The sequence below is a fragment of the Lampris incognitus genome, chromosome 20 (genome assembly GCF_029633865.1).
Source record: "Lampris incognitus isolate fLamInc1 chromosome 20, fLamInc1.hap2, whole genome shotgun sequence".
Classification (NCBI taxonomy): domain Eukaryota; kingdom Metazoa; phylum Chordata; class Actinopteri; order Lampriformes; family Lampridae; genus Lampris; species Lampris incognitus.
The window spans coordinates 20,731,437-20,748,978 of NC_079230.1; the positions used below are offsets into that span (position 1 = coordinate 20,731,437).

Genomic DNA, 17,542 nt, shown 5'->3' on the forward strand with positions numbered 1-17,542 from the left:
ATGACATTTGGCTTGTATAAACTCTGAATCTAGATACGTTTGAAGTCATGTTAACAAACTTTAAAAACAGTAACGTGGGCGCCCGGGTGGCATGGCGGACTATTCCGTGGCCTACCAATACGGGGATCACCAGTTCGAATCCCTGTGTTACCTCTGGCTTGGTTGGGAGTCCCTAAAGACACAACTGGCCGTGTCTGTGGGTGGGAAGCCAGATGTGGGTATGTGTCCTGGTTGCTGCACTAGTGCTCCCTCTGGTCGGGCAGGGCGCCTTTTTGGGGGGGGGGACTGGGGAGAATAACATGATCCTCTCATGTGCTACGTCCCCCTGGTGAAACTCCTCACAGTCAGGTGAAAAGAAGCGGCTGGCGACTCCTCATGTATCGGAGGAGGCATGTGGTAGTCTGCAGCTCTCTCCAGATCAGCAGAGGGGGTGGAGAGGTGACCAGGATGGCTTGGAAGAGTGGGATAATTGGCCGGATACATATGGGGAGAAAAAGGGGGTGAACATTTAAAAAATAAAGGTACCACAATAGGACATTTTGAAAGTCAAATAGGTACTCTCAGGTCTGTGAAAAAAAGAAGAAGAAGCAATCCTTAATATTTTTGTGTAAACCAGGAGAGCTGTGACTAATGCTACCAAGTTAGTTATAGTGTAAAGTGTTACAGACCCCAACACGGAGGCTATAAGGGAATTTATTCTGTACTGGATGTCAAATGTTCATGACTTTGCTGACCATCTGACCTGCAGGGCATCTATTGAAGTGCTGTCTTGGCCAAATTACCCCTTCCCACCACTCCACTGTGACAAGGGGGGGTGGGGTGGGGGGGGGGGGCTTAGAGGGAAACTACATCAAACTATAGCGCGGCTCCCGGTCTGCCATCTCCCATACACATCTTTTACGGCCATTATTGCCGGGGCAGATTGGATCAGCTGAGCGGAGGGCGTGCGACAGAGATCTACGCCACTGCCGGTGAGGCGCACCGCGTCTCCCACAGCCCCGTGTCATTCATAAACATGACGGATTAGCTGTGATCTACTTCCATTTACAACATAAGCAGGCGAAGTGGGGGGAAGAGAGGATGAAAATAAGAGGGGGGGGGGCATGCATGAGTGTCAGATGCCCCTTAGCAGTGCTGCTAAAATGGATGGGTAAAGACAGAGATGAAAAGGAGAGATGAAGCAGGAAGGGGCGTGGAAGCAGGGGCCTTTCTCTACAGGCCTGGCTGGGCAGGCGGAAAGCCAAACACAAAGCTCCATTTATGCTCAGATGCCCCCCTTGCTTTAGAGACAACATGTCAGCCAGCCAGATGTACTGTTCTTAGTGGGGATCACCTCGGGCAAAGGTAGAGAGAGAAAGAGAGACTTTCCCAGGCATTCGCCTCCGCCACTGATGTCCATGACTTTCTTCCACACTATAGTTGTCTTTTCTTCTGCCTTCTGAGTGCCAGAATGGTTTTAACCATTTGTGTGGTATAGAGGAGATTTTTTTTCTTCTTATCACAGCAATTTTCTTTCTTATACAAGATTATTTCAAAATCACACCGATGCTTATACTCTCCTCCCTCATTGGCTGCTACTCTAAACTCCCACTCAGAAAGTCAAGTGCATATGGGGTGACCAGGTGGCGTGGCGGTCTATTCTGTTGCCTACCAACACGGGTATTGCAAGGTCAAATCCCCGTGTTACCTCCGGCTTGGTCGGGCGTCCCTACAGACACAATTGGCCGTGTCTGCAGGTGGGAAGCCAGATGTGGGTATGTGTGATGGTCGCTGCATTAGCACCTCCTCTGGTCAGTCGGGGGTGCCTGTTCGGGGGGGGGACTGGGGGGAATTGCATGATCCTCCCACATCTACTACGTCCCCCTGGTGAAACTCCTCACTGTCAGGTGAAAAGAAGCATCTGGTGACTCCACATGTATCAGAGGAGGTATGCATGTGGTAGTCCGCAGCCCTCCCCGGATCGGCAGAGAGGGTGGAGCAGCGACCGGGACGGCTCGGAAGAGTGGGGTAATTGACCAAGTACAATTGGGGAGAAAAAGGGAAAAATCCCCCCCCCAAAAAAAAACAAATACAAAATAGGGGTATACTTAAAAAACATCCAAACAGTCACCAATCTCACGATGCACCACATTTAAATCAACTCAAAATCAAACCAATTTTATTTGTATAGCCCAATATCACAAATTACAAATTTGCCTCAGTGGGCTTAACGGCAACACAACAGGATGTTGTGTTGCTGTTAAACCCATTTACACATGTGCCGGTGTGCTAGTAGTAAACAATACTACTTCTAGCAGGCCAGTCGATGTAGCTAGACATTACATCTGTCCACGAACCCAATTTCCCCTCGGGGATGAATAAAGTATTCTGATTCTGAATCTTGATGCCTTTGTAAACATCTTTCCATCCATCCATTATCTGAACCGCTTATCCTGCTCTCAGGGTCACGGGGGCAGTCACCGGGCGGCAGGCGGGGAGACACCCTGGACAGGCCGCCAGGCCATCACAGGGCCACATCTTTGATAAAAGCTAATTCTATAGCAGCATCGATACTAACTCCTCCTTGTGCAGCTGCTGTTGTTGTGTTCGAAATATGGCGCGCTCATCCACATCATCAGCTCAACTGACCCACATAGTCCACTGATCGATCCAGCGTCCAGGTGCCGGACTCAATCTGGTCTCAACGGCTGCTCTCCGGACCGTTATCTTGTGTCGCGAAAACTGAGCTCACGAGATCTGGGCCGGGATCGAGGCTGCTATTATTGCCCTGTGTGCGGAGTATCCCCTTCAGCCTCCATCCATTCACTTGTCATCGCAGACAGTTCAAAAGACGCCCCGATGGCTAAGCTTTCTCCCCCGGTATCTTTTTCTTTTCTGTCTCCGTCCTTCCTTGCCTTCTGTCCCTCTCCCTCCCTTTCCAGGATTTTACTTTGCACATTCCATTTGCTGGTTGTTACCTTGAGCGATGATTCAATTTACTTCAGAAAACAGTGCCCCATTTATTTAGTGTGTGGAAGCGCGGGGGGGGGGGGCTCTTATGTTGTTGTCATTCTACTGACCATCAGCCAGCCTTTTTTTTCTGTTATTATTAGTAATATTCATAAAGGAAGAGGGAGGAAACTGCTTCGACACTTCTTTGAGCTATTTGCCAAACACAAAGCTGAGATGGATCTCTCTCTCTCTCTCTCTCTCTCTCTCTCTCTGTCACTCTCTCTCTCTCTCTCTCTCTCTCTCTCTCTCTCTCTCTCTCTCTCTCTCTCTCTCTCTCTCTCTCTCTCTCTCTCTCTCTCTCTCTCTCTCTCTCTCTCTCTCTGTCACTCTCTCTCTCTTACATGAGATGTACCTTAAAAGGCTTTTTTTTTATTATTCAAACAGTCCATCAACCCACATTTGCTCCTCTGAAGTGCATTAGGCATCTGTAAATACAGAGGACATGGTGGGAAATATAAACCACGACACAACCGCCTTCCTCCTCCTCTCCCTCCATAGAGACGCCTCTGTTCTCAAAGACTGTCGCTTTCATTTCCAAACGACTACCCTGGGACTCATCATGGCTGTTTATTCTGTTTTAACATTTCAAATTATTCGCTGTATGTTTGACCTTCTCACATCCACTTGGAGCGTGTTTGTCACAGGTTATTAAGTTCAATACTACGTGTGTGTGTGCATGTGTGCACGAGTGCATGCATGCGAGTGTGCATGCATGCGTGTGTGTGTGTGTGTGTACACGAGTGTCTCCACAGTATATGCCTCTCCCTTTGACAGTTCCCCTTTTGAACAGCGCATGTTGTTAAATTTAGAATCCATCTAAAGAAAGAAAAGAAAATCATCTATCATTCATCTCCTGTCCACAAAGCTCTTGAGGTGTAAAAGATGAGACTGTCTGCTTCAGCTGCCGTCCCGCACACACACACACACACACACACACACACACACACACACACACACACACACACACACAGACCTATCCCATTCTCACACAAGTAGAAGAAAACACTCACATCTCCCCCAGTCCCTTTTCTCTTTCTGGTGAGACAAGATGCAAAGAGTCACCAAAACCAACTCACACTGCTGCATAATGGATGCCCAAACCTCTTCCGACAAACACCGAACATCTAATATTTAACTCAATTAATATCTCATGGCGGGAGCTGGGGTACCAAACACAAAACCAAGGGCAGGAGCTGGAACCAGCAGGGGCTTACAGGGAGTGTCGGAGACCAGGTGAGTCTTCCTACCGGGCCAGGAAAACCGACAGAAGGCAGAACGGCGAGACACTGAGTTGCTTCATTAACCTTCATGTACTTGTACATTCAGAAGCAAGTGGGTCATTTTGGTCAGCAGGAGTTTTTAATATCTTGGAGATGATAGATCAGGGCCCGTTGTCGGTGTATGCACTGAGTTGCATGTTATAAATGTGTGATGTGTAAAAAAGCAGAGCATGTTTACATGTATATATGTGTGTGTACTCACTGTGTGTGAGTGCACATTAGAAGAAAAATACACTGGTAACGCTGTCAGAATAATCTCCGAATGTCTCCCAACGTGAACCTCTCTGACACGTGGACATGTCGGTTCAGGATATCTTAACAGGTCACGATTTTGGGCTCTTGCAGCCGAGCTTGGTATGATGAGACGGGTACTCTGGGCGCCATATCCTACAAACGTCCACGACTCTGACCTCACACAAGTTGAGTTCCTCTCCGGAGAAAGGTACTTCACTCGAAATGGTAAAAAGAGGAGAAAGGGGAAAAAAAAGTCATTTCAATAATTTATATGGTTAAGAGGTGGCTCCTAGAGATTACTCATACTTGCTAACGCCCTGTAGAGCAGACATCTTCGCTCTCCAAGGGCCTTAATGGAATAAGGGGTTATATCGGGACTTTTGGTTTCAGCAGACGCGTTCTTCCCTGAAGTGGCAGAGGGAGTAGATGGGGGTGGGAATGGGAGTGGGGTGGGGGTCTCAGAGGGCAGTGGTTGCATTACTCTTATTACAGGACTGGCTGTTTGGCGACTCCTTGTTTTGATCGTTGACAGGTCAATTTTGAGCTCGCGGTGAGACATCTTGATGATGCATTTCCTCCATTTTTTTTTTTGCTTCACGCAACCTAAAACCACCTAATGAGGCGTTACGATTAATCGATTTCAAACGGGCATGTGATAGACTACTTATAGGCTAATTAAGCGCACTGCCACCAAATTCAAGTCGTACCACATCACTTTATCCCAATCCAAAGTTGTTTGATTTTAATTAGCTGCAAACCCTTACGAGCCTTGAAGACTTTCTGGTGAGCATCATTAGATGCATTAGGGGTGACCCTGAAGTACCCGATTAATCTAGTAGAAAATGACTTTTGAGTGCAGCTAAGATCAAAGCCGCTAACATTAGCAATTCCCGGCTTAAGCTCTCGCATCTTATGACCCCCGAGTCCCATCTGGCCCGGTCAGTGGAATATTTCATGGTGCAAATTTAACAAGAAGATCCACCAAAACTTGCTACAACACGCCACAGTATTGCGGGAGGATGACAGAAAGGAGATGAGACCACTTCCCCTTTTGACCGCACAGCCGCAGGGTCGTTTATTTTCTCCACCCAACTCAAAGTACACAGTTCACGATCATAAACTCGGGCTGATCGACATGCAAGCTCACACACACACACACACACACACACACACACACACACACACACACACAGACACACACACATCAAACCTCCTCAACCTCGCGTCTACACACAATCCCCTTCTGCTAACCCCTGAACCCACTGTCTTAAAGGGACAGTCTCTGGTAAACATAGTGAATGTCTAACCTGCTTAAAGTAGGTCACTACAGTATATTAAAATATAATGTAGATCTTTCTCTTTCTGGTGAGACAAGACGCAGAGTCACCAAAACTAACTCACACTGCTGCATAACTGATATCCAAACCTCTTCCAACAAACACTGAGCATATAATATTTAACTCAATTAGTATCTCATGGCGGAGCTGGGGTAGCAAACACAAAACCAAGGGCAGGAGCTGGAACCAGCAGGGGTTTATGGGGAGTGTTGGAGACCAGGTGAGTCTTCCTACCGGGCCAGGAAAACCGACAGAAGGCAGAACGGCGAGACACTGAGTTGAGTCCGTTATCCAAACCGCTTATCCTGCTCTCAGGGTCGCAGGGATGCTGGAGTCTATCCCAGCATTCATTGGGCAGCAGGCGGGGAGACACCCCAGACAGGCCGCCAGGCCATCACAGGGCTGACAAACACATACACACTTTCACACCTAGGGAGAATTTAGTATGGCCGATCCACCTGACCTACATGTCTTTGGACTGTGGGAGGAAATCGGAGCCCCTGGAGGAAACCCACACAGACACGGAGAGAACATGCAAACTGCACACAGAGGATGACCCCCAAGGTTGGAGTACCCGAGGGCTCGAACCCTGGACCTTCTTGCTGTGAGGCTACTGATCTAACCACTGCGCCACCGTGCTGTCATAATGTAGATGTATTAGCAAAATGGTTGTCAAGTTGACAGACAAATGTTGAGACAATTCAGATTTTGCAACATGATGGTGAGCTCAAAAGTGTATTTACGCTGGAAAACGACCTTACACATTTATTAGGCACCGATATTAATAGACTACAGCTGTTGGCACCGAGACATCACAAACTATGCGATCATTGACTCCTTTGAGAAATAATTGAATCGAAAGGAGCAAATCACTTTGGTTTCTAACCTTGCCTTCACATTTGTGAGGTCACGTAGGAGACGATGTGGGAAATAATTTGCATTTCCAATTCGCTAAGCACCTAATTGCAGCGCCATTAGTGATACCTGGGGTTACTGTGTTGTTACCGAGGCCAACGAGGAGGAAAACCCACACCTAATTTTTCTGAATCACTGATGATTGATATCGGAAGGTGTGTTTACTTTTATTAAAACAAATACACAGAGCCAACGCACACCGCATTATCTATCACGCAAGTCCTTTTGTGGCTCCGGCAGCTGTTTTCTCACTCGCTATCAGACCGTGAAGCCACACATCCATCTTGTTAGCAGGGCTTGCTTTTTTTTTTTTTTGTCTTAAATCACACCGGGCTTTGTACAAATACCGATTCACTCCTGCTATTAATTAAACAGCAAAACCTTAAGGGGGGTATTTTTTTGTGCAGAGAGATCAATTTCTTCGGGACAGTCAGCTCAATCTTTTTAATTACGATAATGAATAACTTGTCATTATCTGTCCCACTTTTGTGACATATGAGACTGAGATGCTTGGAATTGAAATGGAAATAGCGCCGGGTCAATACGTGTCACTTCCTCAGCTGCTGGATTTATTCATTGGACGATGCAAACGTCTGATGATTGAAGTCACGCGGGTCCGCATGGAGCGATTTCTTTGGACGAGCTGGAAAAAGTACAACGACTAGCCGAAAATAGTCATTAAGGAAAAATGCATTTTTTTTTTTGCATACTGAAGTAATAAAAATGAATTTACAAGATGTTTTCTGTGATGCATAATTTCCGACCGATCACACCAGGTCATATTTTACTCTGAGATTTCGGAGAATGCACTACAGCTGCCAAAACACCAGTAGATCATGGCTTATATATGCACCGGTTACAAGGGGGCGGGGGGGGGTCTGGAATGCACTTTCAGCTGGAGGAATGCACTTCAAGTTGGATTAATGTGAAGAAATGTACAACGTTTTTAACATTATTGCATTATTTTAAGGTCCATTAATTAAATCATTTAATTATATTTAAGTATCAAGTCAAACAGCTGAATGTAAAACTCATAGGAGCAGATCCACCAATCCATCAATCCATCAATCAATTATTTATTTATTTTTGAACCCCCCCCCCCTTTTTCGCCCCAATTGTACCTGTCCATTTACCCTACTCTCCCGAGCTGTTCCGGTTGCTGCTCCACCCCCTCTGCCGATCTGGAGAGAGCTGCAGACTACCACATGCCTCCTCCGATACATGAGGAGTCGCCAGCCGCTTCTTTTCACCTGACAGTGAGGAGATTCACCAGAGGCACGTAGCGCGTGGGAGGATCATGCTGTTCTCCCCCAGTTCTCCCTCCCACCTGAACAGGCGCCCCAATCGACCAGAAGAGGCGCTAGTGCAGTGACCTGAACACATACCAACATCCAGCTTCCCACCCGCAGACCTGGCCAATTGTGTCTGTGGGGATGCCCGACCAAGCCGGTAACACAGGGATTCGGTCCGGCGAGCCCCGTGTTGGTAGGCAACGGAATAGACAGCCATGCCACCCGGATGCCCCACCAACATAATTAATAACGGAATTAGCCACTGTTTTCCAAAATAACCGGAAACTGTTATCGGTCAGCAGTTTATACATGTGTAATAGAATTGCTGTACTTTAAAATCAGGGTGATGGTCACATGAGAGCAAGGTGCGGTTACACTCTATAACTTACAGGTATTGGGAGTTTAGGCATAACTTGATAAATGACTCGTCCACAAAAAAAAAAAAAAGTTCAATTGGGTGGTTATGAGAAGTCCACGTTTTCCAAAGTTCAATTCTTTTGGAGGGAACATTTTATTTTCAGCAAATTGGGTTTCCATGTGGTAGCCTGGGGCTCGACATGTGAAGGTGCTCTCCCCAGTCAACCTTACAGAGGTGTGGGCTAGCTGCTGGCCCGCTGCGCTCCATCGCCTTTTGCAAGCCGGTGATCTGGAGCCCGGCAGTCTTACACTGGCCACCTGCTTTGTCCTCACTGCTTACCTCAGCAGTCCAATACCGCTGACACAGCCATTTTTACCTATTGTTTCATTTTTTTTTATCCTTTACAAACAATTCCAGCACTTAGTAAAGGTTTTGTTTATTTGTAGTTCGGCACCAATTTGAAGAAAAGCCTTGTGCATACATGAAATAATGCAAAAGTGTACGTAACTGAACAGCTCTGAGGTGAATTTCAAAGAATATGTCACTTATCTTCAAGCTCATAATCATTCCTCATCCTCCATCTACAGGTCCCTGTTTGTGGCTGTCAAGGCAAAGCAAAACACATGGGCTCGGATGGCCGGTACTATACTGATAAGTATCTTTTTATGTGTCCATAAATTTCATATGCGCATAATTACATTAAAAGCAATTGCCTCGCTCAGCAGCTGTCAACAGCTGACATAAAATGTGATTTGGACAGTAAAAATCTTTATCTTGCATGGTAAATGTTGGAAGCCATTTTTCTGAGTAACAACCTCAAAGCACAAACATGGCGGAGGGGATATTCACCCATCACGTCGCAGGCCTTTCTTAGTCTGTGAAAAGAACCCCCAGAAATGAAACTGGCTTTGACCGAGCCAATGTGCCATCCCATACAAATGGAAATGATGCATTTTGTTTTTCCGTCACGGGACAGAGGGTTTCCATTTTCTGCTCTCACTGTCAAGTCCTGCACATCTGCATAAGTTTCCACGCTGGTGCGCGAGGCTGAGGAAATAGCTGTTGACAGTATAATGGGAGTATGAAGATTCAATATAAATCCTTAATCATGCCTGAATCATGGACTGTAGCACTCAAATGCACACATCATCCTACAGCAATTGCTGCCTGCAGAGACAATGAAATGTATTCCCAGTTGTTTAGACTACCCTACTTTCTAATTTACTTTAGATATTACTGTTTAAAACCGTATCCCTGATATATATGTATATCATTAAATCATATATTCTAAACAATCACAGCTGAGTGAAGTAAGAATAATACTATGGCGATTCCATGTGATGGAATTTCCCAAAATGTTGTGACACTGGTGTCCGGGTAGCACAGCAGTCTATTCCGTTGACTGCCAAGACAGGGAACGCCGGTTCAAACCCGCCGTGTTACCTCCGGCTTAGTTGGGCGTCCCTACAGACACAATTGGCTGTGTCTGCGGGTGGGAAGCCGGGATGTGGGTATGTGTCCTGATCACTGCACTAGCGCCTCCTCTCATGTGGTAGTCTGCAGCCCTCCCCGGACTGGCAGAGGGGGTGGAGCAGCGACCGGGATGGCGCGGAGAGTGGGGTGATTGGACAGGTACAAAAGGGGGGGGGGGTTGTGACATGGTCTAGTGACTGATTCACTCTGTAATAAGGACTCTGATAGGTGTAGATATCTTGTGGACACATTCAGGGAAAATGAAATGTGCCAGTTCACTGAAACCACATTTGGGCCATGAAACCCATAATGTCCAATTGTTTCATCCCTCAATCTCATCATTTCCTTTTCATTTGCAGTGAAAATCAAGAAGACCTTAATTCAAAAGACACGAGTCGCATATGAGTCACGTCATCTCACAGTTAATCGAAACGGAGGGAGTAAAAAAGTTCAATAAGGCAAACAGCACCTCATTCATTGGACGGACAGATTTGACTCTGAACATCATTACGCTTTGCAGTTCGCCTTTCATGCAAATGGATTCTCTAAGCCTGGAAGTTCATTACTAATGGCGCTTCCCATCAAGCCAGGGGCCCATCCGAATGCTAATATCCCCCAGTACTTTGGATCTGTCACCTCCAGCCCCCTCTTCTCAACATGACAATTTCAACAATGTGCTTTTCCTTCATGGAATTAGGCATCGCCTCCTGTGGCTAGCTTTCCTCAGCATATGCTTTGCTATCGCTACCACAGGCCATTGGAGCTCAAATGAGCTAAATGAAGTCACTTTATATGCATTAGGCAAAGTGAATTAGCACTTATATTTGCCCACTTTTATTTATTTATTTATTCATCTCTCTATTCATCTCTTGTACTTGTGTGCGAGGTCTGGTGCATTTTAATTGAAAAGTCAAGAGACAGCAGAAAGTGCATTTGGAGACCATGGGGGCAGATTTGACTTTTGATGAAGGTGAGGCAGCGTCTTGTAAAAGGCATTTAGCACAAATAGACCGAATACTCAAAATAAACCAGCATTTCAGGATTTATTATGCTATACTTTGTGTATGCTACTGTATTCTTTGGAAATAGAGCTCGCCTCCTGCGCACCCTCGCAAAATATAGCGTATGCTTCGTGCAACCTTGTGAAAGTACGTTCCCCCAATAAGTTGCCTTCACTTACTTAGCATCAGTTTGCTTTAGGAAACCCAGAGTTTCCCTGAGATTGAGTGAATCAACATCCAGCTCACTTGATGAATGAATCATGAGACTCACAGTTATTCACTGGTAAACATTAAAAGAAAAGCACCTGTAGGCAGAAGCTGTAGGCAGAAGGAAATGTAAGAAAGCACCTGTAGTCCTAGAGCTTAATTCTGCATTCCCACAGTTTGAAGTTTAAAATATACTCAGAGAATCAGCCGTCTTCTGGCTGCCTGCGTGTGCGAGGGAGGAGTGTGTACGGGTTGTGAGTGTGTGTGTGTGTGTGTGTGTGTGTGTGTGTGTGTGTGTGTGTGTGCACGTGTGCACGCGCCCACCTTTTTATTGCAGCAAAGCTCAGAAAGAATGGTTTTCTCCCTGTTTCTTGTCCCTGATAGGGCTCCACTCACCTTCAGCACATTGATGGGAAAGGAGAGGGAGTGGGCGAGCGAAATGGAAATGGTAATAAACATGCTAATGCTGCGCCGTGGAGCTGAGAGGAGCAGCTTCCACGGAGATGATTCAACTCTTCCCTCACCTATCTACACACACACGCACGCACACACACAGGCATGCTGTGTTCAGGAGTAAACAGTCGGGGGAGCCGCATGTGAACGTGCCACCTTTCTCTTTCAATCGGCCTCTGGGGACGCTGTGAAGGGCCTTTTGTTGGCACGTTGGCGAGATAAGAAGGGTGGGGGTGGGTGGCAGCGGTGGGTTCGAGCTGCTTCAGAGGCTCACGGAGCCAGCTTTTCTCTATAGGAGGGGAGCTCCCTACTCAATAGGAACTCATTTGCCACGTTGTGTAATTGTGGTGCATAATGGAGCACACCTCATTCAGGAAACCCAAGGCCTTTCTTTTTTTTTAAAGCCATTTTCTCCATTCATATCCAAACAAGTCATGTTTTAGAGAGATAGTACACGGCCTTTTGTGCTTAGGGCCAGCATGCATTCGCATTTATATGGGATGTTGTGTGTAATCAAGATAAACTTTTTCTTTTTTTTTTCTTTCTTTTTTTTGTTTGTTAGCGGTGGCTGTTATTAAAGCTGCGATGTCAACTAACCTTATATTTGCCAAGTGATGTTCGTTCTCTGTGCGCCACGGCAGCGAAAAAGCTCAGAGCTCAGCAACCGACCCCCCCTGAATGCATTATAACATGTGTCTGCGTGGAACGGTGCGTGGTATTAACAGTCATTACCTTAACAAATTGGTACGCGGGGAAAGACTTGACTTGGATAGCGTCAGGAAAACAACGTGAGCCGGTGTGTTGTATTTTAAGTTATTCAGAGGCTGATTTTCTCTCCACGGTCAAGTTCATATCAAAGCTTAAGTGGGGAGATGAAAATTGACTGATTTGAATAATACTGCTCAGTTTTCCCCCACTAAAATACCGCAGGGTGGGAACGGATGCCTATTTGCATAATTTAACCGGCATCTTAATTATTTTGTCAGGAATCTGTATGCAAATGACTTAATTCACTTAGAAATGGAAACTTATTTGGACAAATGGCTAATGGAGTAAATCTTATCAAGTTAGCACGGACAACGTGAGTGCAACCAGTGTCTGTAATTGGGCATGACTGAGTGGAAAAGAGTGATGGGGAAAAAAAGGAAAAAGAAAAGGGGGGGGAAACAGGATAGGAGAGACACAAAAGGAGTAAATGCAAGCTTACCTGGGTCAGCTGGAGGAGCTTTGAGGGAAAGGGACAAGTTAGTGTTTATTTTGTTTTCGTCTCGTTCATTGAGAAAGACCTACCACGTAAAACAGTGAGTCTGGTGGTGGCGCTAGTCTCTCCAACACTGTTGGAGGCGACGCATTCGTATATGGCTTCGTCTCGGGGCGTGCGCAAGGGCTGAATTCTTAGCACCGAACCAGAGCCGTCGTCGAACTCGATCACCTGCAGGTGCGAGAGACAAGATATGTTAAAGGAGTTTTTTTTGTCCACAGTGAACGGACTGGACACCTTGCACAGACACACACACACACACACACACACAAAAACATGATTCTCAAAGACGTTTGGCTAAAAACACTGATGGTGACTGACACAAAGTGCTCTCCATGAAAGAAAATAAAGCTGCGATCTATCTCATACAAAGCCCCAGTTTTGTTTTTGGTTTTTTTTTTGTGTTTTTTTTTTGGGGGGGGGGTTGTGCTCATTACTGAGTATCTTAACATATTAGACGATATCTGGGAGTAAAGTTGGTTTTGATGTAAAGTGTGTGGGTAAATGTATCATAAATACAGCATAATTACGGACAAAGATAATCAGCCCATGTCTGTGAGTTTTGCTTAGTGTGTTCTTTAGTGGGTATTCATGTCAAAGTTATCACACTTGTGTTGTAAAGGCGTCCAACTTCATCACTAAGTGCCCATAATGTGTTATCATGATGCTGTGAAGTAATTAGTAAAAATAAATAAATAAATAAAAGCAAAATGGCCAACTAACTTTAAGAATGGGAGTATTATTATGGGAATCAGAATATTTTGCTTTGACTTTGTAGCTCACAGGATTATTTCCGATGCAAAATTGGCCCACTCTTAAAGTTAACCTTCTGTCCCCTTGAAAAATGTAACACATCAAGTTGTGTCAATGCGACAGAAACAAGCACAGACAGTTACTACATGTGGCTTGGGAAACGTTTACGGACATTTGTCGGACCATGAGGTGGGATAGTGGTACGAGAGACAGGACCGACTGGACTGTATTGGACAGACGACACACAGAATGCTCACAGACAGGTGTCTTTTGTAGCTCGTACGGCTACTTTTGCATGCCACGTGTCATATACTCACTGATTTTAGAAAGCCCTGTGCCATAACTCAATCTCTTTTAAGCAATAAAGACAGGCCTGAGACCTCTGTTTCACACACTCACACACACACACAAACACACACACACACGCACACACACACTCATAGAGGCCTGTAGACATTTGCACGATTCACAGTGTATCTGAGCATCTGTTAGTTCACAATGCACTTCAACGTCTCATTGGCGAAGCTGCGGGAGCGTTTGGCATTCAAGCTGGCAGTAGGTGACGGCAACATAAGTGCCCCCCTTCTCTTAGTTAAAGCCGCAAGAGAGAAAACAAGGGGGGGGGGCAGTTGCAAGACATCTGGGAAGGAAATGGGGTTTTGTTAGGAGATGAGGTGGCGGTGCACGGGTGGATGGGAGTGGGGTGGCAGCAGCCGGCAAGCCCTTTGAAGCAACAAAACCAGCGCGTTAGCATTCTGCGCATCGAGCAATGCAAACGCGATAAACGTTGATAAGATTAGATTTTCTGTGGGCGTGAGATGCAAAGACCAGGGGTAATGGGGTGGGGTGGGGTAGGGGGCTTCCAAAGCCCCGTTAAGATACTGCAGCTACTGCTGCAGGGGGAAAAAAAAGCAAATATAGCATAAAGAGCGGTTAAAAAAGCGACACTCCGAGAGTCCCTGGGAGTGACACAGAAATTAATAGAAATCTTATCAGTGTTCTGCGATGATGTGTTATTTCTCATGGGTATTGAGCACAAGCGCAGATTATAGCTGACCAGAAATAAAAGCTTCAGCCGAAAAAGGGGCAGGGCAGGACATGCTTTTAGATGAAATTGCCACAAAGCAAAAGGATCTCTGGGAGCAAAAGAGCTACTTTCCCTTTCACTTTGCATAAGACCAGCAGGTATGGCCCGACGCTTCTGTAGTCATCCGAGTCACACCGCCGATTTTTTTTCTCCCCTCTCCTTTCTTCTGTCCAAATGTCTCTTTTCTTGTCTTTCTGCTAATTACAAATCTGTCCCCAGATCTTTGTATTCTTGCTCATTAAAATTCGTGCATGTTTAAAAGCCTGGCCTACGTGGTCATTAGAGCCTGCTAATGCGTGGTGGCAAGTAGGGGCGTTAAAGGCAAGTGCAGTGAAGGAGGAGGTGGGATGGATGAGGCGATGGGGGGGGGGGGATGGGGGGGCAGCCAGAAGCATGGCAGAGGCATTCCCATTTTTGTCGAGCATTTTACATCAGAACAATAGACCTAATACCTCAAATCTCTGGTTGCTGACTTTCTTCCCCTTCTTGTTCCACACAATCTTTGGCCGCGGATCTCCCATAGCTTGGCAGATGAAGGACGCCACGCCTCCTTGCACGCCCGTTTGATCATTGGGGGTTCTTAAAAACTTTGGTGGTGCTGAAGAGAGAGAGAGAGAGAGAGAGAGAGAGAGGGGGGGGATAACAAAAATAGTTAGTGAGCATGCTAAGCAGCACAGACAGAGATTTATCTTTCTTATCACACCCAACACACCAGGAAATAGCAGTTGCAGATTTCTGCGTGTGGTTCGTTAAGAGGATTGTCTTTGCAGGACGAGACAAGACATTGTACTGTCCTTATAGCGCGGGGGGAAACTGATGATCAGTGGCTGGAATCAAGAGTAAAGGGAATTTGCATTGGCTGGTATACACAAAGAATTTTATCCTACTCCTGAAAGTAATTTTTAATAGGGCTATAATCTTTGTCCAGAATGTTCTTCCAAGAAACAATTCACAAAGCTACCCAGACCACATTTTAGGAATGACTTCTTGGCTAAGGGAAGAAGAAATGTATTATTCTTGCCAGAACCGTCGCATGGCCTGTGCAAAGTGTGCGACCGCGCAGGGCCTCACGCCCGGCCTGCAATCCTGATTTTTTTTTAATATATATATACATTTTTTTTATAACTGTTCTTGACCCAACATGCCTCTAAAAGGAAATTATTATGTTTAAATGGCATTATGCACAGTGGAGGTCACACCAAAAAAACTGGCAAATTATTCAGGTTTTTTTTTTCCATTTTTGATATTGCATCGTTGCATAGTGCCCCCCCCCCCTCAACAGACACCCTGATCAACCAAAGGAGGCGCTAGTGCAGCAGCCAGAACACAAACCCACATCCGGCTTCCCACCCACAGACACGGCTAATTGTGTCTGTAGGGACGCCCCACCAAGCTGGAGGTAACACAGGGATTCGAACCGGTGATCCCCGTGTTTTGTAGGCAACGGAATAGACCGCTACACCACCTGGATGCCAAGAAGGAAGAATTTATAAGTCACTGCGAGGATCGCCGGATAAATCTGTCAACACTTCCAGAGATGTGGTGGCTGAGTAGGTGTCCAAAGCTAGCAGGTGTATGTGACTGTGACCGCGGGCTACATGTAATGACCGGTCTGAAAAATGATCTAAAATCTGACTGAAATGTAGACTATAGACCTGAAATATTGAATCGTGACATACTGTCATGCTTCAACATGCCAGAATAAAGTGACAGCTGAGCTGACTTGATGATGTAAAGCCAATGGTTTTACAGGCGACTGTAACTACAAAAAGTTGAGACTACATGCACGACGCTGCTGTATTATTCTACTTGTTATATTATTCTACTTGTTATAACTGTACTGCACCGAGCTTATGCGTGCAGTAAAACTAGAATAGCTATGTGCGTGTGACCGTGAATCACGCGTATGCATGCCAATGAGCAGGGCCTCGCACGTCAAGTTTGCACAGGGCCATTGCACACACCCCCCCCCCCGGCAATAGATTTGGTTCTTGCAAATCTAAAAAAAAAAACAACTGGAAGATGAAATAGGGAAATATGCTCAACTCCAGCAAACTTTAAGTGCTTAGATTAAAATAAATTGCTAGAGTCAACTCTGCAAACTGCTATGAAAAACAATACCCCAACTTTTGGCAGCAAAAATTATGCTTATATTCCGTATCACTGATGTTACTGTTATGATAAGTTACTGTAACCAAGTGTTTCCATCATGCTGGATGTAACTAATTAACCAGATACAAAGTTTAGAGTATCTAATGTGTTTATTACCAAGAGGAAAATAAGTGAATACATTTCAGCACCGTCAGCACACACACACACACACACACACCAAAAATAAAAAAAGAGAGGATAATAAAAGGAATATAAGTACAAAAACAGAGGAACGCTTCCCTCCCCATTTCATTCAACACTCAAGGCCATTCATCTCGGCAAGTCCATTTACAATGCATTGTCTAAATATGTGTGTGCTGTTCTCGCAGACATGAAACTCCTGGCCCCTCAATCTGTCTAATGAGGGGCCACCATTTCCCAAACCATTACAGAGAAACAGAAGGCTGGTGCTGACTGATGCTCATGGATTTGTGTCTCGCACGCTCTCTTCCCCTCCCTGTCTGCTCATGTATGGTAACACTGGGCTATGCTAAATAAGAAGCTGAAATCCTTTACTCAGACAGACTCCATTTGTATCACAGTAAGTAAGCGTCACATTTTCGGCGACTGTCAAGGCTGACGCTGCAGACATTTAAACGGGTTTGTGGAGAACGCACCGCTAGCGCACACACCGCCGAAACCCCTGGAAATCTACCTCGCTGGCATCAAGGTTGTGTCCTGTGCAAATGAGGCACACACTTGACAGGGCCCTCGCAATCCTCAGATTGGCGGCGTGAGCTCTTGCGCTG

General features: G+C 45.8%; 1 protein-coding gene across 1 annotated transcript in view; it reads right to left on the bottom strand.

The window, feature by feature from the left end:
• Positions 1-17,542, bottom strand: part of LOC130130477 (receptor-type tyrosine-protein phosphatase delta) — a 118,301-nt gene that overhangs the window by 86,160 nt on the left and 14,599 nt on the right. The window contains exons 2-3 of the mRNA XM_056300186.1: positions 15,095-15,306; positions 12,832-12,973 (exon numbers count right to left, since the gene is read on the bottom strand). Of these exons, the coding sequence (XP_056156161.1) occupies positions 12,832-12,973; positions 15,095-15,306 (354 nt within the window). The remainder of the gene's footprint in view (positions 1-12,831; positions 12,974-15,094; positions 15,307-17,542) is intronic.